This window comes from Heterodontus francisci, chromosome 14 (genome assembly GCF_036365525.1).
Source record: "Heterodontus francisci isolate sHetFra1 chromosome 14, sHetFra1.hap1, whole genome shotgun sequence".
Classification (NCBI taxonomy): Eukaryota; Metazoa; Chordata; class Chondrichthyes; order Heterodontiformes; family Heterodontidae; genus Heterodontus; species Heterodontus francisci.
The window spans coordinates 37,462,744-37,488,637 of NC_090384.1; the positions used below are offsets into that span (position 1 = coordinate 37,462,744).

The 25,894-nt window shown below is 43.3% G+C and overlaps 1 protein-coding gene across 17 annotated transcripts in view; it reads left to right on the top strand.

Moving 5' to 3' along the window:
• The window catches only part of syt12 (synaptotagmin XII), a 263,045-nt gene that overhangs the window by 202,698 nt on the left and 34,453 nt on the right, over nt 1–25,894 (top strand). For 13 of the 17 annotated variants that reach the window (XM_068045994.1, XM_068045999.1, XM_068046002.1 and 10 more), the window contains 3 exons: nt 978–1,037; nt 6,600–6,793; nt 22,126–22,518. In XM_068045994.1, coding sequence (XP_067902095.1) covers nt 1,004–1,037; nt 6,600–6,793; nt 22,126–22,518 — 621 coding nt within the window. In that variant the 5' untranslated portion in view covers nt 978–1,003. Of the gene's footprint in view, nt 1–977; nt 1,038–4,514; nt 4,701–6,599; nt 6,794–22,125; nt 22,519–25,894 lie in introns of those variants that run through there. The other 4 variants (XM_068046004.1, XM_068046007.1, XM_068046006.1 and 1 more) reach the window with 4 other exon arrangements.

A 25,894-nucleotide genomic window follows, 5' to 3' on the forward strand; every position in this document is an offset into this window, starting at 1 on the left:
AGCTTATGATCAGCCACATATTTATATGGCTGATCCAGTTAAGTTTCTGGTCAGTGGTAACTCCCAGGATGTTAATGGTGGGGGATTCAGCAGTGGTAATGCTGTTGAATGTCAAGGAGAGATGGTTAGATTTTCTCTTGTTGGAGATGGTCATTGCCTGGCACTTGTATGGTGTGAATGTTACTAGCCACTTATCAGCCCAATCCTGAATGTTGTCCTAGTCTTGCTGCATCTGGACATGGGCTGCTTCAGTATCTGAGAAGTCGCGAATGGTGCTGAACATTTTGCAATTATCAGTGAACGTCCCCACTCTGACCTTATGATAGAGGGAAGGTCATGGTTGAAGCAGCTGAAGATGGTTGTGCCTAGGACACTACCCTGTCACGTGTAAAGACTGATAGCTCACTGAGGGAGAAAATGGGACCTCCTGTAACTAACGTGATCTGAGAAACCCTCGTGCAGGTGAAACTACACTGTAACCTTATTTTACCACTACAATGAATGCATGAATAAAATTACCTCCATTTGCAAACCCTCTCCAAAGTCCAGCATAAAGTTCCGATTTACTCATTCACCTCACGTCTGTCGTGCCTGAATTTGAACTTGCCATTATCTGTTTCATAAAATATTCATGAAAAATGGGCTGTTTTTCCCAGAAGAGCAACAGGTTGCCCTGGTAACACGATTTTAATATAAAAGGGTCTGAGGTGTTGTTTCATCATGAACACGGTCTTCAACCAATTATTGTAACCTGTGGGCTGGTGAGGAGGCAGTGAAAAATGCAACCATTTTACCTTGGCTTACTTTCACCAGCAGAGGCTGCCATTCCTTTATTGTCCTGCACAGTATGGGCAGCTGTGTTAATTAACTTCATTACAAAATTAACAATATTAGATTTTTGCTTCATTTTAGTCAAGGTTTTAGGCAAGGTGTTAGATTCCTGTAGATCATGCAATTGCCCTGTTTCTCATTTGCAGGCGAATTCAAAAGCCACACACCCACCATGGAAGAAAACCCAGCAGAATATCCCACAAGTGGTGAGTAATGCAAACAGCCTTTAACACCAATGAGCATTGCTGCTCTTGCGGTGAATGATTCATTTGGACCATAAAGAAACATGCAGGTAATCGGACATCCTCAAAATCATTAGTTTGCTAAGTGTAATGTGACTTTGGCAGTAGGACAAAATGGGCGAAGTAGCAAATCAGTGCACATTCTTCACTTGTCCACTTCCCCCATCCACCAAACTTTTCAACTGAAGTCAGAGAAACAAAAACAAGTGAGAAGGTAAATTAGAAAAACAGACAGAAAGTAAGAGCAAATAACACACACATCGGATGTTATTATATATCAATTGTGTTTAATTATATGCAGGTGGAGGTAATGTCACTGGTCTAGTAATCCCGAACCCACGCTAATGTTCTGGGGACATGGGTTTGAATCCCACCACGACATATGAAATTTGAATTCAATTAATAAAATCTGGAATTAATAAATCTGGTGACCATGAAACCATTGTCGATTGTTGTAAAAACCCATCTGGTTCACTAATGTCCTTTAGGGAAGAAAATCTGCTGTCCTTACCTGGACTGGCCTACATGTGACTCCAGACTCACAGCAATGTGGTTGATTCTTAAATGCCCTCTGAAATGGCCTAGCAAGCCATTCAGTTCAAGGGCAATTAGGGATGGGCAACAAATGCTGGCCTAGTCAGCGATGCCCACATCCCACAAACTAATAAAAAAAAATTGGGGTTTCACTTGAGCACATATAAAGAGGCACTTACTGAAACTGCGATGTTGAGTTAGTAGGTGTATGCTTGTAATGTTTCACTCTGTAAATAAATGTTAGACTGAGTAAAGATTGACTGCAGTACTATCCTTCACCAACTGGCTTTCTACAATAGAACATGAGAGTCGCCCTTGACATTGTGCAGTAGTGTAAAATGGGTCATAGTGAATCAGCAGCCCATTTAATATCTCTAATGGACTTCAATGGAATTAAAATTCTGGAGAGATGAAATACAGGCTACCAATTCAGTATCATCTGTTTCACACTATTGCACAAAATCAAAATATACCCCACACTGTGGAAGATAAGTCGAATTCAACATAATTAGAGAGGAAAGGTTTCCAGGTTTAAATGCTGACTAATTCAGATTCCAGTGGGCCAGGAATAAACTAAATTCCAATAGGGACCAGTTGTAATGTGGCTAACAGACAGGAACCAGGAGTACACCATATTCTGACTGCAAAGAGGAGTAAAGCCGGTTCTGACTGGGACTGGAGGGTGTATTTGCACTCCACTAACTCAGCAGCAGAGCAGAGATGAAACTGCTTCACTCACACGCTAGACTTGAAGGGCTGAATTTTCACCAGGGGGTGGTCAACAGGAGTCGTGACTGTTTGCGGGTCCCGAACCTCCTCCCCATCCCCTATAAGGGAAACAGTCACTGTTTGGGATGTTGATCGGGGCACGCCCTTAATTGGCATGTAGACAGGTTCCTGTCCAATTAAGAGTGGCGGGTGGGCTGTCAAAGCTGGAGGGCCAATCAGAGGCCTTCCAGCTTGAGAGGGGCAGCAGTCTGCAGTAAAGGGTAAATAATGGAGAGGGTGCCTCAACATGGGGGGCACCCTCTCACCAACTTATTTAATAGTTTAATTAAAAAAACAGAACAAGCAGACAGGCCAACATTGTGGGGGATGGGTTGTGATGGGAGAAATCCCTGTGATCCATGCAAGCAGGGAGGGCCTGTAGGCCTGCCTAGAGCGTTGGACCCTGGCCTGCCGCTGGGTGCACGCCTCTAGGCAGTTAAACTGCACCCCCACGTCCCCCCTCACCGCATTGGGAAACTGGAGGCTGACTAGAAAATCCCAGTCGGCCTCCTTTACCCTTGATTTACAAGGCTCTTAATAAGCCTAATTGGCTTCTTACCTCGTGGGGGCAGGTAGCACTGCCGGCCCCAAACTTGCCTCGGCAAAAATAACCGGGAACACGTTGAGGAAACCGGCATGTTGGCTGGTGCCAGTATTTTTGAGCTTCGACCACTTCCATTCCCAACCTTCTTGGGGCCCCAAAATTCAGCCTGAAATGTCAATCAGGCACCATAGCCTCAGCTGGATCCCTGGTGAAAAGCAGAACAAGATTGACTCCACTGGTAATCTCGCCCATCTTCATTCTGGTACCAGTTTGGGCCCTGATGCTGAATTCAGGCTGCATTGATCTAAGAACTTGAGAATCAGTGAGGTCCAGGAGTAAAGTTCTGATTAAGGCCAGTGCGATTTTCAGTATAAACTTTACTGATTTAGTTACAAGACTATGGAATGTTTTCCTGGTAATTTTTTTTTATATGTGTTTTCACTCATTTGCAATGAAAAACAATGCCTCTAGGAATAGAAATTCTGTGTGTTTCTGAATCAGCTTTAATAACATATTAATAAAGTTAATGCTTCACTGCTGGATCCTAGATTTCCAGTTTAGAATTTGTCACTCTCACTGGTCTTCGACAGTAGCACAAAACTAACACAGAATCTGAAAGTTACTGTAAGAACATCTATAATGTGAATTATGGGAAGTTCATTAAAGGGCTGTCTGAGGACCTAATGGACCATTTTAAGTCACAGTAAAATATGTCATCAATTTAAAATGCACAGAACTTCTATTCCTCGAAGCATTGTTTTTCATTGCAAATGAGTGAAAACACATTTTCTTTTAAACTTACCAGGAGAACATTCCATAGTCTTGTAATCAACTTCATAACATTTGTACTGAAGACCATACTTGCCTTAATCAAAATGTTATGCCTTGACCCCACCAGAGTGAAGCTGTTTGGTTTTACATAGATTCTCAAGTTCTTATGTAAATGCAGCCTGATTTCAGTGTCAGGGCCCAAAGTGGCACCAGAATGAAGATGAGTGAGATTGCCAAGGGAGGCAATCTCATTCCACTTTTCACCTGGGATTGAGCTGGGGTCTTGGTGCCTGATTAGCACTTTGAGTCTAGTGTGTGAGTGAAGCGATTTCATCTCTGAGTTAGTGGAGTGTGAATACACCCTCCAGTCCCAGTCAGAACCAGCTTTACTCCTCTTTGCAGTCAATATGGTGTACTCCTGGTCCCTGTCATTAAGCCACATTATAACTAATCCCTATTAAAATTTAGTTTATTCCTGGCTCATTATAACCTGCTTTAGTCAGCATTTTATTTATTATTATTATTATTATTAGAGATACAGCACTGAAACAGGCCCTTCGGCCCACCGAGTCTGTGCTGTCCAACAACCACCCATTTATACTAACCCTACAGTAATCCCATATTCCCTACCACCTTCCTACACTAGGGGCAATTTACAACAGCCAATTTACCTATCATTTTGTCAATGAAACCTGCACAATTTCCTTCCCTCTCTAATTATGCTGAATTCCACTTGTCTTCTACAATGGGGGGTAGATTTTGATTTTGTGCAATAGTGTGAAACAGATGAGACTGAATTTGTAGCCTGTATTTCATCTCTCCAGAATTTTAATTCCATTATAGATTTAAAATGGGCTGCTGATTCGATATTTCCTGCTTTCTGTGGCCCACAAAGATCGATTTCACTCCCACTGCATCTAGTTTCTATCACTGAAGCACGGGAGAACCATTCTCAAGCCCTGGAGGCAGAGCAGAAGTGAGCTATAACTTCAGAGGACTGAACAATAAAGGTAAGACTAGACTAGATTGGTCTTTTTAGCAACATCGATGGTAACGAAGAGGTGACCTGATAAAGGTAATGGGCTGTTTGATGCAATAGGTCTATGCCAGTGTTTATACTCTGTGCGAGCCACTTCCATCTTACCTCATCTCACTTTATCAGCATATCCTTTCTCCCTCATGTATATATCCAGTTTCCCTTTAAAATCATCTGTGGTACTCATCTCAACCACTCCATGTCCACATTATAACCATTCCCTGAATAAAGAAATTTCTCCCGAATTCCTTACTGGATTTATTCGTAACTATTCGCCCCTAGTTTTAGGCCCCCCCCCCCCCAGAAGTGGAAATGTCTTCTCTACTTCTATTGTATCTAACCCCTCCATAATTTTAAAGACCTCCATCAGGTCACTTCTCAGTCTTGTTTCTAGAGAAATCAGCCCCAGCCTTTTCAGTCTTTCTTCATATTTATACCTCTCAGTTCTGGCACCATCCTTGTACTTTCACCAGGGTTTTTAAATCCTTTTTTGTAATATGGAGAACAGAACTGTGCACAATGCTCTAAGCGTGATCTAACCAAGGTTCTATATATGTTTCATATACTTCTCTATTTTGAATTCTATTTCTCTAGAAATAAACCCCAGTGCTTTATTTGCACTTTTTATAGCTTGGTTAACCTGTGCTGCAGATTTGTGAATCTGTACCCCTAGATCCCTTTTCATCTCTAACCCCCAATTGGACTCTTATTTTCCATGGAGTAGATGGCCTCTTTATTCCTTTTACCAAAATGCACCACCTCACACTTACCTATATCGAAATTCATATGCCATTTTCACCCCAATTCTGCAATTTTGTCCATGTCATCTTATATTTACATTGCTTTGCATAATCAATACTTGGAATACGAGCTCTAAGAGGCAAAACCCTTTCGTGTTATTCAAGACCCATTTGTGATAAGGGGCCAAAGCATTGACCTACTGGAGTGATGAGCTAAGGTGGGTCTGTGTTTATCACGTGATCTTATAAAAAAGCAAAAATATAATGGTGTAATATATGTATACATACTTCTGTTTCCTGGGGAAATGTTAATAATTGTTCTTGGAAAAGCCTATTAATTATTTACTTCAATTAAAGGATTTTCTGTTTAATTATAACCCATAGATCTGCAGTTCCTGGTTAACTATCAATGCAAAAGAATACTGTATTGGGAGGGTACTGTAGATGTTAGTAGCTTGTCTGATCTGTTTGATATAATTTGTCCTTTGGAGAAAAATCGCACAATTTAAGTGCTTTTACTCTGTAGCCCTCCTAGTTCCACATTTTCTCAGTTTCTCGTTGGGGGCGGTGGGGGTGGGTGGTGACAGGCGCACATGGGTGGTAGATTAGGCAACCTTCCTGTAGCTCCAATTCTCCAACCTACATGCACAGCTTCCTGCTGGGACTGTGCAATCATGGTTTCACTCTTAATAATGTTGATGTCAGTCTGCTGCTAAAACACATTTGGTTTTGTTTTTACAGGATTCACTACAGCACCCGTAGGTTTTATATAGTTTTTATTGCCTTTAATGCTGTTATAGTTTACTCATTCTTTTGTAGCACTCACAGCTACTCGCACCAATCTTTCATTCTCTTTTATTTTATAATCTATCCCACTTATCTGTAAATACAGCCCTGTAAACATCTCCCTTCATGTGTGACATCTGTGCACATCATCCATCCTTGTAAACACAGTTGTGCACAGTTCTGTTGGTATGTACTTGCTAACATGGCCCTGTAAGCACCAAACTTGATGTAGGGTCTTATATTCACAGACTTTTTGTGAATATTTAGGTACAGCTGAGTGAACAAAGGCTTTTCTTTGAATGTCCATATTATTAACCAAAGCAATGGTTTAATGTTTCTTCCAACAGTGATCAAAAATCCACCGTCCTGGGAAATGGGAATCTATGGATCAGGAGTCCTGATTATCCTGATGATAGTTGGAGTAAATTTGTGGAAACTGTGGAAATCTGGAAATTATCCTGCCCCCTCTCCTTTCCCAAACTATGATTACAGATACCTGGAACAAAAGTATGGGATGTCATACACTGAGGTTCGGCAAAAGGTAAGCCTATTGATGCTCCACAGGGTAAATCTTCACTGCTCGGGTGGTGATCTACCCATGCAGATTCGATGCCCGTTATGCAACCCACCTGATTTTCATTCTGTTGATTTTTCAAAAGGAAATTGGATATATACTTGAAAAGCAAAAATTTGCGCTGCTGTGTGGAAATAGCAGGGAACTGGGATTAATTGGATAGCTGTTTCAAAAAGCCAGTACAGGCACAATGGGCTGAATGGCCATTTCCTGTGTTGTAATGCTGTGATCTTTATAATGGGTAGTCAATGCAGTCATGGGGGTGTAGGTGGCGCTTACACACATCAGACACAAGTATCCCTGTTGGATGCCAACCCAGTATTCAAAGCCAGCAGTCCAGTGTCTGCTTGCAGAAGCCCGAATCCCACACTTCTGACTCAGAGGTGGGAATGCTATCACCAATCAAAGGCTTATTCCTAGCTAATATATATTATCTTATTTTCAGAAATTGTAGGAATTGGGATATTTAGCAAAGAGCTTTTACTGAAATGCCAACTCCAACTGAATTTAAGTCTCTATCTCACCTGCCATCATTGATTAGGTTTGTCAAACCCTACTGGGAGCAGATGACAACAAGCACAGATTGGATACAGGTGCACTTCACATGTGTACCTTTCAGAGACTAAACAAACACTGACATAGGGCAATGTAATTCTGGTAAGGTGTGCAACCATGGATCAAAAGAACAAAGAACAAAGAACAGTACAGCACAGGAACAGGCCATTTGGCCCTCCAAGCCTGCGCCGATCTTGATGCCTGCCTAAACTAAAATCTTCTGCACTTCCGGGGACCGTATCCCTCTATTCCCATCCTATTCATGTATTTGTCAAGATGCCTCTTAAACGTCTCTATGGTACCTGCTTCCACCACCTCCCCCGGCAACAAGTTCCAGGCACTCACCACCATCTGTGTAAAGAACTTGCCTCGCACATCCCCTCTAAACTTTGCCCCTCTCACCTTAAACCTATGTCCATAAGTAACTGACTCTTCCACCCTGGGAAAAAGCTTCTGACTATCCACTCTGTCCATGCCGCTTATAACTTTGTAAACCTCTATCATGTCGCCCCTCCACCTCCGTCGTTCCAGTGAAAACAATCCGAGTTTATCCAACCTCTCCTCATAGCTAATGCCCTCCAGACCAGGCAACATCCTGGTAAACCTCTTCTGTACCCTCTCCAAAGCCTCCACGTCCTTCTGGTAGTGTGGCGACCAGAATTGCACGCAATATTCCAAGTGTGGCCTAACTAAAGTTCTGTACAGCTGCAGCATGACTTGCCAATTTTTATACTCTATGCCCCGACCGATGAAGGCAAGCATGCCGTATGCCTTCTTGACTACCTTATCCACCTGCTTTGCCACTTTCAGTGACCTGTGGACCTGTACGCCCAGATCTCTCTGCCTGTCAATACTCCTAAGGGTTCTGCCATTTACTGTCTACTTCCAAACAACAACTTGCATTTATATAGCACATTTAACATAGTTACAAGTCTCCAAAGGCACTTCACAGGAGAGTAATCAAACAAAATTTCACACCAAGCCAAATAAAAAGCTTGTTTAAAAAGGTAGATTTTAAGGAGCATTTTAAAGGAGAGAGAGAGATTGGAGAGGCTTATGGAGGGAATTCCAGAGGTTAGGGTCCAGGCAGCTGAAGGCACGGCCACTAGTGGTGGAGCGAAGAAAATCGGCGATGTGCACAAGACCAGAATTGTAGGAGTGCAGAGATCTCTTGGCGGTGGGGAGGGAGTGGAGGTTGGGTGTGGACCTGGAGGAGGTACAGAAGGGAATCAGTATGATGTCATCACGGGGGAGTGAGGATGTTACTGCCTCACCAATTGTGGGCAGCTGTCACCTATTTTTGTACCTTTTCAACTCTCTTCTCCCGAGGATAGTGACTCATGATTCCATCAGCACCATTAGTCCTTCGGTTCCTGGCTCATATGTGTGTTAGAACAGTGATTCAAAATTCAAAATCATGCCACCCTTTCTATGGAGGTAAAGTGGGCACAATCATCAATCATCAGCAAAGTGATGGAAGGTGTCATCGACAGTGCTATCAAGCGACACTTACTCAGTAATAACCTGTTCACCGATGCTCAGTTTGGGTTCCACCAGGACCACTCGGCTCTGGGCATCATTACAGTTTGGTCCAAACATGGACAAAAGAGCTGAATTCCAGAGGTGAGATGAGATTGACTGTCCTTGACATCAAGGCAGCATTTGACTGAGTGTGGTATCAAGGAGCCCTAGCAAAATTAAAGTCAATGGGAATCAGAGGGAAAACTTTCACTGGTTGGAATCATACCTAGCACAAAGGAAGATGGTTGTGATTGTTGGAGGCTAATCATCTCCGCCTCAGGATATCGCTTCAGGAGTTCCTCAGAGCTGTGTCCTAGGCCCAACCATCTTCATCTGCTTCATCAATGACCTTCCCTCCAACATAAGGTCAGAAGTGAGGATGTTCACTGATGTTTGAACAGTGTTTACTTTCATTCACAACTCCTCTGATAATGAAGCAGTCCGTGCCTGCCTGCAGCAAGGCCTGGATAACATTCAAGCTTGAGCTAATAAGTGGCAAGTGACATTTGCGCCACACAAGTGCCAGGTAATGAACATCTTCAACAAAGAGAATCTAACCATCTCCCCTTGCCATTCAATGGCATTACCATCACTGAATCCCCCACTATCAACATCCGAGGGGCTACCATTGACCAGAAACTGAACTGGAGTAGCCATATAAATACTGTGGCTACAAGAGCAGCTCAGAGGCTAGGAACCCTGTGGCGAGTGACTCACCTCCTGACTCTCCAAAGCCTGTCCACCATCTACAAGGCACAAGTCAGGAGTGTGATGGAATATGCTCCACTTGCCTGGATGGGTGCAGCTCCAACTACACTCAAGAAGCTCGACACCATCCAGGACAAAGCAGCCCGCTTGATTGGCACCCCATCCACAAACATTCATTCCCTCCACCACTGACGCACAGTGGCAGCAGTGTGTACCATCTACAAGATGCATTGCAGCAACACACCAAGGCTCCTTAGACAGCACCTTCCAAACCCGCGACCTCTACCAACTAGAAGGACAAGAGCAGCAAATGCATGGGAACACCACCACCTGCAAGTTTCCCTCCAAGTCACACACCATCCTGACTTGGAACTATATCGCTGTTCCTTCACTGTCGCTGGGTCAAAATCCTGGAACTCCCTTCCTAACAGCACTGTGGGTGTACCTACCCCACATGGACTGCAGCGGTTCAAAAGGCAGCTCACCACCACCTTCTCAAGAGCAATTGGGGATTGGCAATAAATGCTGGCTTAGCCAGCGAAGCCCACATCCCATGAATGAATAAAAAAAAGCTCGAACAACACTCATGAAGCTCAACACCATTCAGACAAAAGCAGCTCGCTTGATCAGCACTCCATTCATCACCTTAAACATTCACTCCCTCCACCACCACCACACAATGACAGCAGTGTATACCATCTACCATCACTGTCAATGACACCTTCCATCACTTTGTTGATGATTGATGATTGTGCCCACTGCAGCAACTTGCCAAGGCTTCTTCGACTACATCTTCCAAACCTGCGACCTCTACCACCTGGAAGGACCAAGGACAGCAGAGGCATGGGAACACCATCACCTGCAAGTTCCTCTCTAAGTCACACACCATCCTGACTTGGAAATATATTTCTCATTCCTTCACTGTCCCCCGGTCAAAATCCTGGCAATCCCTTTCTAATGGCACTGTGGATGTAACTACACCACATAGCCTGCAGCGGTTAAAAAAGGTGGCTCACCAGTAGCTTCTCAAGGGCAATTAGGGATGGGCAATAAATCCTGGCCTTGCCAACGATGTTTACATCCCATGAATGAATGAAAATGAAGATAACTAATTTAGCAGGGCAGAGACCCATGCCTGATCCACACGCATGTTTGAACCATTACTAAATCGATCAGCCCATTATTTAGGTGATCATGGCAGCTGCCTGAAATGAGCACGGCCTCATTTCCATATTGAGGGTTGTTAGATAAATTTGAACTAACGACATGCAAGCTCTATATTTCCAGGTCATGACTTACAGTTTTTAAAGGGAACCAATGTAGGCCACTGAAATAAATGGCCCAAAAATGTACAGTGATTTGGGATCTGTGGAATCGAGTGAGCAGCAGTGCTCCTCCTGCCCCCACAAAACAGCTACAGACTACTAACGGCCCACCCCTACTCCTCCCCCTTTCCCCCCGATTGCTTCTCCCCCACCCATACACCTGTCCTCCCCACCCATTGATCGCCTCACCCCCCACCTTCCCCAGAGTATCTATGGGTCACGGTGCTGGCTGATATTGGTTAGAGCCCGACAGGTGCCTGCAGCTCACTTGTGTTATTATGATGAGCTCCAAGGACGAATTTAGGATGCTGCCCTGATCACGCCTGGTTGGGGGGTGCTAGCGAATTTAGGCTCCAGTGAATGCCATCTGATAACTTGATGGTGAGGATCATAAAAGAGTCCCTGCCTGACATCCCTCAGCACAATCCTGGAAATGATCTGTGTAGGTCAACACTGTATTGTGCAATGCGTATATCCACTGGAGATCAGGACATCCCCCAGCAGCCCCTGTAGGTTTTAAAAACCTTAAAGAGGAAATCTCACAATCCTCACATGTTAAATATCAGACCATTAAAAGTACTTATTAGCTTCAACTAGCATTATCTGCTTTTTTTGTTAACTGGACCATCTTTCCAAGATGGTATTTAGCGCTGTGGAACTGTTAAGTATAGATAAGAGCCAAGCACAGCTTCTCTCAAAGAGCCAGAAAAGCATCTCGGTGTCCCTCTGAAATTTTCATGAATTGTCTGTAAGTATTAAGGGTTGATGCCAGGGGAATGGAGCACTTACTAGTTAAAAAGCGAATGTTTCAGATACCTTTCTACTCATTTGGAATGTTTCTTGAGCTTGAGATAACAGAATTGATTAAAACAGGGATACAAACAGAGGTGACCTTACGGAAAGAATAATTGAACCTGACTGTGTGACAGACCTGAATTAACAAATACCACCTGCTCACAAACTTGAGTCTTAGTACCTATTCTTGTTAGTTATGCAATAATATTGGCAGTTCAATATAAATAGATTTAATTAACAGTGAGGTAGTGATCCAGTGAGTGAGTTAGCACACTACCCTTCCACCTCTAAGTCACACATCTGAGCTCAGTCCAGACTGATGGGATGAAAACCCATCTCCTGGCTGCTGGCTGTATCCTGTTAAATGGTAGTCTCAATGCACTTTCTATAGGGATAGCATAGGCACAACTGCCTACAATTCAGCACAAGGGGGCAACTATCTTGAATATCTCATTCAAGGAGACCTTAAGGGGTTGATCTTAACACCGCCCACCTGGTGGAAACTAGGCAGGGGAGCAGTTAAATCTGATTGGGGCGTCTTACCCTGTCCTTTCCCACCCTGGTGTGCTCAACCTCAATTTTAAATTGCAGGCAGCAAGGACACTCGCCCCCAGCTGGCAGCATCCTCTTTAGATACTCAGATTGTGCCATGATGATGTAATCGTGGGCCCAATCTGGCCTGCGTTTAGGGGTGGCACGAGGAGGAGTGGTTTGATAGTGATGTCTTTCCTGCCAGGCCAATCAGATGGGAAAAGCCAGGGCCAAAAAGGCTCAGCAAGGTAAGCTTTTAGAAAATGTAGTTAGTAGACTAGGAGGAGGAATGATTGTCCAGGCCGTACAAAGAAACATTGGGCCTCCCCACCCCCCCTGCCCACCGCCCCGCCCCCACCCTGCTCCCTTCATTTCCCAACTGGGGTTCACTTCCTGGAACACTTATCTTGTGCTGGGGCGGTTGCTCTGGCCTCTCAGTGGTAGCCTCCAGCCATCCAATCTTAACACTCACTTCCTGTTAATTTCCCAGCGATTTTGATAGAGAAATCAGTAAGTGGCATGTTAATGAGGCCTGAATGTAGTGTGCCGTCTCTGGACACTTTATGCAACCATAAATATATTTTAGTATATCAGATCTCTATCTGGTTAAGAAAATGTTATGATATAATTTGTGGAGTGAACAGATATTGAATACATTTATTGTGTTTCCTTTCTGATTTGCATAATTTATGCAACTCACTTGCCATAAATACATGGTTCAATCATAAAATGACTTCATTTTATAATTTGCTATGGACCTAGTTTAAATTCCTAGCGGTGTAACTCACTGACACTGAGAATATTATCCCAATATAAGCTTATGTTAACACTGCAGCCTTAATGTTATGCTAGCGTAGCAGTGACAGTCTTGCCAATTTAGTTATTTATTTAACAGGCCACTGAAGGAACTAAAACAGTTGGTGCATCACCTCTTACCAATAATGTCACCTACCAGCATCATTAACTCTTATTTATAGCCCTCTAGATTGCCAGTCAATCATTGATCTAGATAATTAAATTAACACTGTGGCAAATTATTTATAATGCACAGCAATGGGGGCTGTTCCTATCCCAGCATTTAATGTTAGTGTCACGCTAATGGCAAAGCTTTGAATAAAGTCCTGTGGAGAAGGAAAAAGGTCATCTCAAAAATGACAATACTGAAGTCTTGATGAAAAAGTGTTTGGCAGGAGAGCAGACCAAAATATCAGTATATCAATTTCCATGATGACTTCGCACATTAAGTGACATGGTGGCACATTTCAGCATGATTTCTTCTTCTTTGGCCTCCTGGTCTCGAGACACAATGGGTAAGCACCTAGAGGTTGTCAGTAGTTTGTAGAGCAGCGCCTGGAGTGGCTATAAAGGCCAATTCTAGAGTGACAGACTCTTCCACAGGTGCTGCAGGTAAAGTTGGTTGTTGGGGCTGTTACCCAGTTTGCTCTCTCCTTGCGCTTCTGTCTTTTTTCCTGCCAACTGCTAAGTCTCTTCGACTCGCCACACTTTAGCCCCGCCTTCATGGCTGTCCGCCAGCTCTGGCGATCACCGGCAACTGACTCCCACGACTTGTGATCAATGTCACAGGATTTCATGTCGCGTTTGCAGACGTCTTTAAAGCGGAGACATGGACGGCCGGTGGATCTGATACCAGTGACGAGCTCGCTGTACAATGCGTCCTTGGGGATCCTGTCATCTTCCATGTGACTCACATGGCCAAGCCATCTCAAGCGCCACTGGCTCAGTAGGGTGTATATGCTGGGACTGTTGGCCGCCCCGAGGACTTCTGCGTTGGAGATACGGTCCTGCCACCTGATACCAAGGATTCTCGGGAGGCAGCAAAGATGGAATGAATTGAGACGTCGCTCTTGGCTGACATACGTTGTCCAGGCCTCGCTGCCGTAGAGCAAGGTACTGAGGACACAAGTTGAAACACTCGGACTTTTGTGTTCCGTGTCAGTGCGCCATTTTCCCACACCCTCTTGGCCAGTCTGGACATAGCAGCGGACGCCTTTCCCATGCGCTTGTTGATTTCTGCATCAAGAGACAGGTTACTGGTGATGGTTGAGCCTAGGTAGGTGAACTCTTGAACCACTTCCAGAGCGTGGTTGCCAATATTGATGGATGGAGAATTTCTGATGTCCTGTCCCATGATGTTTGTTTTCTTGAGGCTGATGGTCAGGCCAAATTTGTTGCAAGCAGCCACAATCCTGTCGATGAGTCGCTGCAGACACTCTTCAGTGTGAGATGTTAATGCAGCATCGTCAGCAAAGAGGAGTTCCCTGATGAGGACCTTCCGTACTTTGGTCTTCGCTCTTAGACGGGCAAGGTTGAACAACCTACTATCTTGTGTGGAGGAAATTCCTTCTTCTGAAGACTTGAATGCATGTGAGAGCAGCAGTGAGAAGAAGATCCCAAACAGTGTAGGTGCGAGAACACAGCCCTGTTTCACGCCACTCAGGATAGGGTCTGATGAGGCACCGCTATACTGAATTGTGCCTTTCATATTGTCATGGAATGAGGTGATGATACTTAATAGCTTTGGTGGACATCTGATCTTTGCTAGTAGTCTGAAGAGACCACGTCTGCTGAAGAGGTCAAAGGCTTTGGTGAGATCAATGAAAGCAACGTAGAGGAGCATCTGTTGTTCGCGGCATTTCTCCTGTAGCTGGCGAAGGGAGAACAGCATGTCAATGGTGGATCTCTCTGCTCAAAAGCCACACTGTGCCTCAGGGTAGACAAGCTCAGCCAGCTTCTGGAGTCTGTTTAAAACGACTCGAGTGAAGACTTTCCCCACTATGCTGAGCAGGGAGATTCCACGGTTGTTGTGGCAGTCACCGCGGTCACCCTTGTTCTTATAAAGGGTGATGATATTGGCATCGCGCAGGGTTGGGGCCGATCATGATTCATGGCCCTCCTGCCTTGGGCACTATGGCATTGGAAGGATGAATGAGAATGGACAGAGACTGCTGGAGTTGTGGACCTATCACAACCTCTGCATCATCAACTCGTTCTTTCATACTAAACCAGGTTTCATGGAGACACCCAAGATCACGTCGTTGGCACCAGCTGCACCTCATCGTCACAAGGTGAGCCTCTATAAACAGTGTCCAAATCACATGCAGCTTCTACTGTGCGGACTGCGACACCGACCACTCCCTGGTGTGCAGCAAAGTTAGACTCAAACCAAAGAAGCTACATCACTCCAAGCAGAAGGGCCGCCCATGCATCAACACTAACAGAATATCTTATCCACAGCTGTTTCATAAGTTTCTAAATTCACTTGAAAAAGCCCTTCAAAACACTCCTGCAGGGGATGCAGAGACGAAGTGGGCCCACATCAGAGACACCATCTATGACTCAGCAATGACCACCTTTGACAAACGTGAGAAGCAGAATGCAGACTGGTTTCAATCTCACTTTGAAGAGCTGGAACCTGTCATAGCCACTAAGCGCACTGCATTGTTGAACTACCAGAAAGCCCCCAGCGAGTTAACATCCATAGCACTTAAAGTAGCCAGAAGCACTGCACAAAGAACAGCCAGGCACTGTGCAATTGATTACTGGCAACACCTATGCAGTCGTATTCAGCTGGCCTCTGACCAGAAACCTCAGAGGAATGTATGATGGCATTAAGAGAGCTTTTGGGCCAACCATCAAGAAGATCGCCACCCTCAAGTCTAAATCAGGGGACACAATCACTGACCAACGCAAGCAAATGGACCGCTGGGTGGAGCACTACCTAGAATTGTACTCCAGAGAAAATGTTGCCACTGACACCGCCCTCAATGCAGCCCAGTTTCTGCCAGTCATGGATGAGCTGGACGAACAGCCAACAAAATCGGAACTCAATGATGGCATTGATTCTCTAGCTAGTGGAAAAGCCCCTGGAAAGGATGGCATTACCCCTGAAATAATCAAGAGTGCCAAGCCTGCTATACTCTCAGCACTCCATGAACTGCTTTGCCTGTGCTGGGATGAGGGAGTAGTATGATTTACATCATCATATTACAACTGAAAAAGGATTTGCCAGGCACTTATTCTTGAATGAAGTAAAATAAAAGCTTGGATTTATATAGCGCCTTTCACGACCTCGGGACCTCAGAGCATTTCACAGCCTATACTTTTGCAGTGTAGTCACTGTCGTAATGTAGAACACACAGCAGCCAATTCGCGTACAGCGAGCTCCCACAAACAGCAATGTGATTATCACCTATAGTGAAGTTGATTGAGAGATAAATATTGGCCAGGGCACCAGGAATAACTCTCCTGTTCTTGTTCAAAATAATGCTATGGGATCTTTCACATCCAGCTGACATCCCATCTGAAAAACAGCACCTCCAGCAGGGCAGCAATCCCTCAGTACCGAACTGGAGTATCAGCCTAGATTCTGTGGGACTTGAACCCACAATCTGCTGGCTCAAAGTGCATCATTAGTCCACAGCAGTCCACTTTCAGTGTTACAATAGCACAGTCTTGACTGGGATCAACATAATAAAGTAATAGTAACACTCATGGCATGCACTGTGCAGTTATCCGTTGTGGTTTATATTGCAGTGCAAGAGATAGTAGCCATACATTTCTCACACCTTTAAAACTTGGATTGTGTTAGTATGAAGATATGTGGCCTGATTGAACAGGTTGCTGCATCAACACAGAATCATTAGAATGTTACAGCACAGAAGAAGGCCATTCAGCCTATCATGCATGTGCTAACTCTTTAAAAGAGCTATCCAATTAGTGCACTCACTTGCTCATTTCCTCATATCCCTGCACATTTTTCCTTTTCAAATACTTATCCAATTCTCTTTTGAAAGTTACTATTGAAACATCTTCCACCACCTTTTCCTGTAATGCATTCTGGATCATTAACTATTTGCTGAGTAAAAAAAGAATTCTCATTTCTCTCTTGTTCTTTTGACAATGATCCTAAGTCTGTGTCCTTCCAACCATTTTGCCATTAGAAATTGTTTCTTTTATTTAGTCTAACTAACTCCTTACAATTATAAACACCTCTATTAAATCCCCCCTTCTCTATTCTAAGAAAAACAATGCCAGATTCTCTAGTCCCTCCACTTAATTAAACTCCCTCCTCTCTGGTATCATTCTGGTAAAATGCTATGTACCCTCCCCAAGGCCTTGAGATCCTTCCTAAAGAGTAACTGTCAAAAGGGAGTTGAAAAGGAGCAATTTGCCAATGAAGAAAGAGTACGGGAGTTAGATAGCTCTTTCAAAGTATCTATTTAAGTGCCTTAACTTACCATGATCAACGATTCAGCCAATCTGACCAATCAAACAGCCTTGATCAAGGTTTGAATTTCACTCAAAACTGAACAAACACATCTATAAACTTTAGTTATTTTGTTAAATTGATCTCTGCATTTGCCTTTAATTAAAAGTTAACAATGTGCATGTTATTGTTGAAATAGTTGTCCTAAACCCTTGGTGAACCTCATTAGTGAACGGCCAAGCATAAACAGAAAAGGTTTCTTTATCTGATTGAATCTTCCACTTATCAGTGATGCCTGAGAGTCGAATTGAGTCAATTATTATGTACTAGAATCTTTAAAGAGATTTTAACACTATATTGTTGGGCTTGTTACAGCTCTTTCTACATGCCTGTTGTCATTGTGCAGAATGCTTAAGATGATGAATGTACAATGCAATGCCTGAGTTATTCAATCTTCCTTCCTTCCCTCTGTAGGATAAATTCCATGCTTATTTGAATATGCAACTGATTGAGCTCCGTTAATATCCAAAAACACTGTACAATAATTTGAATATCTTGCTGAAATATGCAAGCAAAAAGGGGAGTCTCAGCTGTGACTCGGTTGCTAGAACTCTTACTTCTGTGTCACAAGGGTCTGGGTTCAAGTCCCACTCTAGGGCTTGTGCATAAAAATCAAGGCTGATGCTCCAGTGTAGTAGTGACAGAGCACTGCACTGCCAGAGATGCCACTTTTTGGGTGGGACATTAAACCGAGGCCCCCATCTCCTTGCTCGGGTGAATGCAAAAGGTCCCATGGCAGTGCTTTGAAGAAGAGCAGGGGAGTTATCCCTGGTATAAAAAAACGACCTGAAACTTTAACATTGTTTCTCTCCACAGATGCTGCCAGACCTGCTGAGTATTTCCAGCACTTCCTGTTTTTATTTCAGATTTCCAGCATCTGCAGTATTTTGATTTTATTTTAGAGTTATTCCTGATGTCCTGGCCAATATTTATCAACATCAGAAAAACAGACTATCTGGTTATTATCACATTGCTGTTTGTGGGAGTTTGCTGTGTGCATACTGGTTGCCATATTTCCTGCATTACAACAGTGACTACAATTCAAAAAGTAGTTCACAGGCTGCAAAGTTCTTTGAGATATCCGGTGATTGTGAAAGACGCTGTTTTTTCAAAACGTCTCAAAGGATGTTAAGGTGGTAGATTTATTAATCTATTAAAACTTCCCAGGTCCTTTATTTTACAGTCAATGATGAGTCTTCCCCACTCTTTCTGAGGTCAGGAAAATCCTCTTGGTCATAGTCACTGGCATTAATTACAGCTAACCTTTGACCTTTTCTCCTGATTGTGAATATTGTGATTGAGTGAGTTTTTTTTTCATTCATGGGATGTGGGCGTCGCTGGCCAGGCCAGCATTTATTGCCCATCCCTAATTGCCCTAACTGAGTGGCTTGCTAGGCCATTTCAGAGGGCATGTAAGAGTCAACCACATTGCTGTGGGTCTAGAGTCACATGTAGGCCAGACCAGGTAAGGACAGCAGATTTCCTTCCCTAAAGGACATTAGTGAACTAGATTGTTTTATACAACAATCGACAATGGTTTCATGGTCATCATTTGACTAGCTTTTTTTAAAATTCCAGATTTATTAATTGAATTCAAATTCCACCTTCTGCTGTGGTGGGATTTGAACCCGTGTCCCCAGAGCAATACCCTGGGTCTCTGGGTTACTAGTCCAGTGACAATACCACTATGCCACCGCCTCCCCGACGGGAGGGTTAATAGCACAATAAAAGTAAAATAAATAGTGGGAGAGAGGGTTCACATGAGGTGAGATTTGGAAAGCTAAAGAGCAAAGACAAGGCAGTAGTGCAGGGTCATGATATGGGTAATGATAACCAGATTGTGACAGGAAGGGACAGAGCGTACAAACATAAGAGTGCACCAGCAAATAAGGTCAGAGTAGGGAGAAATGGTAAAAAGACAGAATTAAAGGCTCTTTATCTGAATGCATGTAGCATTCGTAACAAGTTGGATGAATTGGCTAATTATCAGGAAACAGAGAGATGGGCTAAGTGGGTCATTTTCAGCTTGGCAAACTGTAGCTAGTGGAGTGCCACAAGGATCAGTGCTGAGGCCTCAGCTATTTACAATTTATATTAATGACTTTGATGAAGGGACTGAATGTATTGTAGCCACATTTGCTGATGATACGAGGATGGGTAGGAAAGCAACTTGTGAGGAGGACAGAAAGAGTCTGCAAAGGGATATAATTAGGTTAAATGAATGGGCACACATTTGGCAGATAGAGTACAATGTGGGAAAGTGTGAGGTTGTCCACTTTGGCGGGAAGAATAGAAAGGCAGAATATTATTTTAGTAGAGCGAGACTGCAGAATGCTGTGGTACAGAGGGATTTGGCTGTCCTTGTACATGAATTACAAAAAATTAGCATGCAGGTACAGCAAGTATTTAGGAAGGCAAATGGAATATTGGCCTTTATTGCAAAGGGGATGGAGTTTAAAAGTAGGAAAGTTTTGCTACAACTGTACAGGGCATTGGTCAGACTGCACCTAGACTTCAGTGTACAGTTTTGGTCTCCTTATTTAAGGAGGGATATACTTGCATTGGAAGCTGTTCGGAGAAGGTACACTATGTTGTATCCTGGATGAAAGGGTTGTCTTATGAGGAAATTTTGAGCAGGTTGGATCTATACTCATTGGAGTTGAGAATGAGGTATGATCTTATTGAAACATATAAGATTCTGAGGGGGCTTGACAGGAGAGGATGTTTTCCCTCATGGGGGAATCTAGAATTATGGGCACAGTTTCAAAATAAGAGGTCTCCCATTTAAGATGGAGATGAAGAGGAATTTCTTCTCTCAGAGGGTCATTAATCTTTAGAATGTTCTACCCCAGAGAGCAATGAAGGCTGGGTCATTGAATATATTCAGGGCTGTTAGATAGATTTTTGATCTACAAGGGAGTCAAGGGTTATGGGGGCCAGGCAGGAAATTGAAGTTAAGGCCACAATCAGATCAGCCATGATCTTATTGAATGGTGGAGCAGGTTTGAAGGGTCGGGTGGCCTACTCCTACTCCTGTTTCTTATGTTCTTATGTAAGATTTGACATTGAATCATTAAAACTTTGGGGTAAAGCAAGAATATTCATATGTGTCTTCTACTGAATGTGTGTCTCTGGTTTAGTTCCGTTTATTTTAGAATTTTTTTCCATCGTTTATTTGTTCCACTTCCTTGTTGTTCTCCAAGTGGTGCTGTTTGCTCAGAGCCTTGACAGACAGCCTGCTCCCAAGGGCATCTGTCAAGGCCTATCTGTAACCATGCACTGGGATCTGTGCACGAATTACCAGTTTCCCAAAGAGGAAATGGCCAATCTCCACGCAGTACTGATTGTGCAACCAAGACTGGGAACTCTTCAAGAACATGATGAAGGTGGTAGAAGAAGTTTTGGCCTTGGGTAGTGTTGCATTTGAGAGAAACATGCATGTATGGGGTGAAACACAGATTCAGCAGAATAAAACTGGGCTAAAAAAGTTAAATATGAGGACAGATTCCATATACTAGTCTTTTGATCCCTTGAGCATAAAAGATTAAGCAGTGATCTAATTGAGGTGTTAAAGATGATTAAAGATATGATAGGGTGGATAGACAGAAACTATTTCCTCTGGTGAGGGAGTCCGGAGCAAGGGAACATAATCTTTAAAGTAGAGTTGGCCATTCAGCTTTGATGTCAGAAAGCAGTTCTTCATACAAAGGGTAGTGGAAATCTAGAACTCTCTCCCCTAAAAAGCTGCTGTGGCTGGGTCAGTTGGAAATTTAAAAGCTGAGATTGATAGCTTTTGCTAGGTAAGGATATTAAGAGATGTGGAACTAAGGCAGGTAGATAGAGTTAAAATATAGATCAGTCACGATCTCATTGAATGCCATAATAGCCTCAAGGGGCTGAATAGCCTACTCCAGTTCCTGTGTACATATGTTAGGGGTTATTGTACACTTACTCATCTGCTAACAATGTGACTGATCTGAAGCTTCACATATTTGAACTGAATCTGTCTGAATGCTGTATTACCAACCACAAAATTAACATAAAGCATATTGAACTACCTTCTAATTTTCTTATAGCATGTAAGGCCTTTAAACGCCTGTTGACAACAACAACAGTACAAAAATATTACTGTGTGACTGAACATCACAATGGGGCCAATCCTACTGTACATAAAGACTCCTATCCCATATCAGAAACATTTTCAATTAATATTTCTTAAAAACCTATTTCTAATGGATTGCTCTTGTAAAAGGACTATATGGATTGCCTTTTACAAAAGCAGTCTGACATAACTAGCATTCAAAGACACAAGATAATAATAATCTATCAAAAATATTTTTTATGTAGGGCATTTATCTGCAGTGAACAATACTGAAAAGACTTTCACTGTTTCAATAATAAACAAATCACTGGTGTTATTCATGGTTACGGGACTGTGAATATGTGGATGCAGCAACCCGATCTAATAAGCCAACTTCAGACTGTGAACTCAAATGTTCATCATAAACACTTGAATTATACATAGAAATGTTCATCAGCACTTGAATTGATTTTTTTTTTTCTCCTTCTCTCTTCAGAGAACTGTGGCTTCAAGTTATAAAAAGCCCACAGAGAAGGGTTTTCCCAGCCGCCAATCGAGCCTCAAGATAGACGAAACATATGAAACCATCAACGAGCTTGGGACTCTAGAACTTATGACTAAGGATATGGAGTTGACATCCTACGGACCCATGAAAAAATCTGTATCTACAGACTCACTGAATTCCATATCTTCCATTGGTAATAACTTTGGCCATGACTTCACTGTGGGGCAGATTGAGATTTGCTTGGAGTACGATATGAACTCAAACAGCTTGCACGTCACTCTGGTACAGGGGAAAGATTTGCTCGAGAAAGAGGATGTCAATTTTGAATCTTGTTTCGTGCGCATCAGCTTGTTGCCAGATGAGCAGATTGTTGGGATTTCTCGGGTAGGTTGGATGAATATTTACTTTTACACATCATTTTGCAGGTTCTGTGGATGGTGATTTGATCCCTCAATTTAGACAGCAGAGGGTCATACACTGATGCTCCATTTGAGGGCAAACTACCAAATTTATCTCGCAAGGCTCAGTGTGTTCCATGTGATACAGAACAGAATGGGTTGGGTTAATGAGTACCTGTCTGAAAAAGTAGCAGAGGGCTTTAAGGGGTAATGCATGATGAGGAACAAAGTGGCATTATAGAACAGTATGTGCATTCCACAAATCATGTGAAGTCAACTAATCACAGGAGCTACCGTAATGATAATAACTAGACAAGATGTTGATTATTGTTTTTCTGTTCAACCTAGTCCTTGATTAGACTGTTTTGTGATGTTCTGTGCCTGGGTGTCAATCATTATCACCTTACTCACTCTTAGCTAAGATAAAAGTTTTGTTTGCTTTGAATTAAGTTCCAGTGATAGAGTTTAACCACTGGTACAGCTGCAAAATGCCATCTTAACAAAAAGAGACAATCCTGTGGATCACTAAATATAAAATATTCATATTTGAATATTAAAAAATGCCAAGTTGTTTACAGGAAAACCAGTTTCTCCCAGAGGATCTCATGAGTCTGTCAGCACAGTCTCAGAAGTGAGAGATATATAAAAGTATCAGGCACTCAGTTTACGCTATCACCCAAAGTCAAGAACAACATGTGGAATGGACTCCAAGATAGATTGGTGTAAGTGATAATCCTGCGATCATTTAAGAAACAATTAGATGCTATAATGGGGGAGTGACCCTGGATGGATGAATTAAGATGGCTCGAATGGCTTCTCTCATCCATAAGAGGATGGAGAGGAGGAGAAATACAGAATGCCAGAAGCCACATGAACAAAAGCAGAACCAGGAAACAGCAGAGATATTGAAGGACAAAGCAACATAAGAACCAACAGTAAATTATAAATATTATATTGGAACCTGACATAAAAATCCTTTATGCAAATACGGTGTCAGTTTGGAAGTAGAAAAAGATAGAAATTTGTCAGATGTATTTAGAAACCAGCCATGGATGATTTACCAAGCTGGAAGAGCTAAAAGCTTTTTCTTTGGTCCTTTGTTTTTATGTTATTATTTTAAGTTATAAGTTCCAATAAATATATTCCTTCTTCAAAACTAAGCAATAAGAAAGAAAGACTTGCATTTCTATAGCACTTTTCATGACCACCAGATGTCTCAAAGCCTTGTACAACCAATGAATTACTTTTGAAGTGTAGTCATCATTGTAATATAGGAAAGGTGACAGCCACTTTGCAGACGGCAAGCTCCCAAAAATAGCAATGTCAGAATGACCAGATAATCTGTTTCTCTGATGTTGATTGAGAAATATGCATTGGCTAGGTCACCAGGGATAACTCCCCTGCTCTTCAAAATAGTGCATCTGAGAGGGCAGATAGGGCCATGGTTTAATACCTCATCAGAAAGACAGCATCTCTGACAATGCAGCACTTCCTCAGTAATGCACTGGAGTTTCAGCCTTGATTTGTATGTTCAAGTCCTCGAGTGGGATTTGAATCCAGAAACTTCTGACTCTGGGGTGAGAGTGTCCCAACTGAGCCACAGCTGTACCAGATTGAGAGAAACACTGAATTGGATCCAGAACTATTCCAGATGCCTATCTTTATCCTGTGAACCCGCAGAAATGATTGGAAAAGATCATTAGGTTCTTCCCACCCGAAAATGTTGGGTCTCCCCAACCCCCAATCCTGGAATCTCATGGAAGAGGCAAAAAAACAAACAAAAGAAAAGCTGAGGTCAATTTAGGATGATCTGTACCATCAGCACCTAGATTTTAAATAGAACTGAAGCAATATATCAATGATATTCTAATCCTGTTATATATGTGAATGTACAAGCAAAGAGAGTGTTTACATATAAAACACTGCCATCAGTATAACAACTAGGGAGTTGTTCTGGGAGATCTCAACCTTGACTCCGAACCCCATGAAGTCTCATGGCCTCAGATAAAACATGAGCAAGGAAATCTTCTGCTGATCACCACCTTCTGCCCACCCCCCCCCCCCAGCCCCCCCCCCCCACCTCAGCTGATGAATCAGTGCTTCTCCATGTTGAACACCACTTGGAAGAAGCACTGAGGCTAGCAAGGGCACAGAATGTACTCTGGATGTGGACGTCAATGCCCATCACCAAGATTGGCTCGGTAGCACCATGACTGACCGATCTGGCCGAGTCCTGAAGGACATATCTGCCAGACTGGGCCTGTGGCAGGTGGTGAGGAAACCAATATGAGGGAAATGAGGGAATGTGGTGAAAAACAAAGCATTAGTCCAGAGAGACTGTTAATGAGCATAATGAGAATAATGAGCAGCTCTGACAGCATGAAAAGCAGGCACATGGTTGAAAAATAAAATATTAAAAAAAGGCCAGTCATGCTCTGAAGTTATTGAACTCAATGTTCAGTCCACAAGGCTGAAGAGTGCCTCATCGAAAGATCAGGTGCTGCTCCTCGAGCTGGCGTTGATATTCTCTGGAACACTGCAGCAGGCCAAAGACAGAAATGTTGGCATGAAAGCAGGGGGGAGTGTTGAAATGGCAAGCAACTGGAAGCTCAGGGTCATGCTTTCAGACTGAATGGAGGTGTTCTGCAAAGCGGTCACCCAATCTGCGTTTGGTCTCCCCAATGTAGAGTAGACCGCATTGTGAGCAGCGAATACAGTATACTAAATTGAAAGTACAAGTAAATCGCTGCTTCACCTGAATAGAGTGTTTGGGACCTTGGATAGTGAGCAGAGAGGAGGTAAATGGGCAGGTGTTACACCTCCTGCAATTGCATGGGCAGTTGCCATGGGAAGGGGATGAGGTGTCGGGGGTAATGGAGGAGTGGACCAGGGTGTCGCGGAGGGAACGATCCCTTCGGAATGCTGACGGGAAGGCAGGGGAAGATGTGTTTGGTGGTGGCATCACGCTGGAGGTGGTAGAACTTGCTTCCAATTTCCTCCCATCTCTCACCTTTACATGATCTATCTGCGACACTTCCCTTCCCTTTCTCGACTTCTCTGTCTCCATCTCTGGGGATTGGCTGTCCAATAATGTTCATTATAAACCCACCGACTCCCACAGCTACCTCGACTACACTTCTTCACACCCTGCCTCTTGTAAGGACTCCATTCCATTCCATTCTCCCAGTTTCTCCGTCCCCGACGCATCTGCTCTGATGATGTAACCTTTCACAACAGTGCCTCTGAATTGTCTTCCTTTTTCCTCACCGAAGAATCCCCCTCAATGTGGTTGACAGGGCCCTCAACTGTGTCCGCCCCATTTCCTGTGCTTCTGCCCTCACGCCTTCTCCTCCCTCACTTTC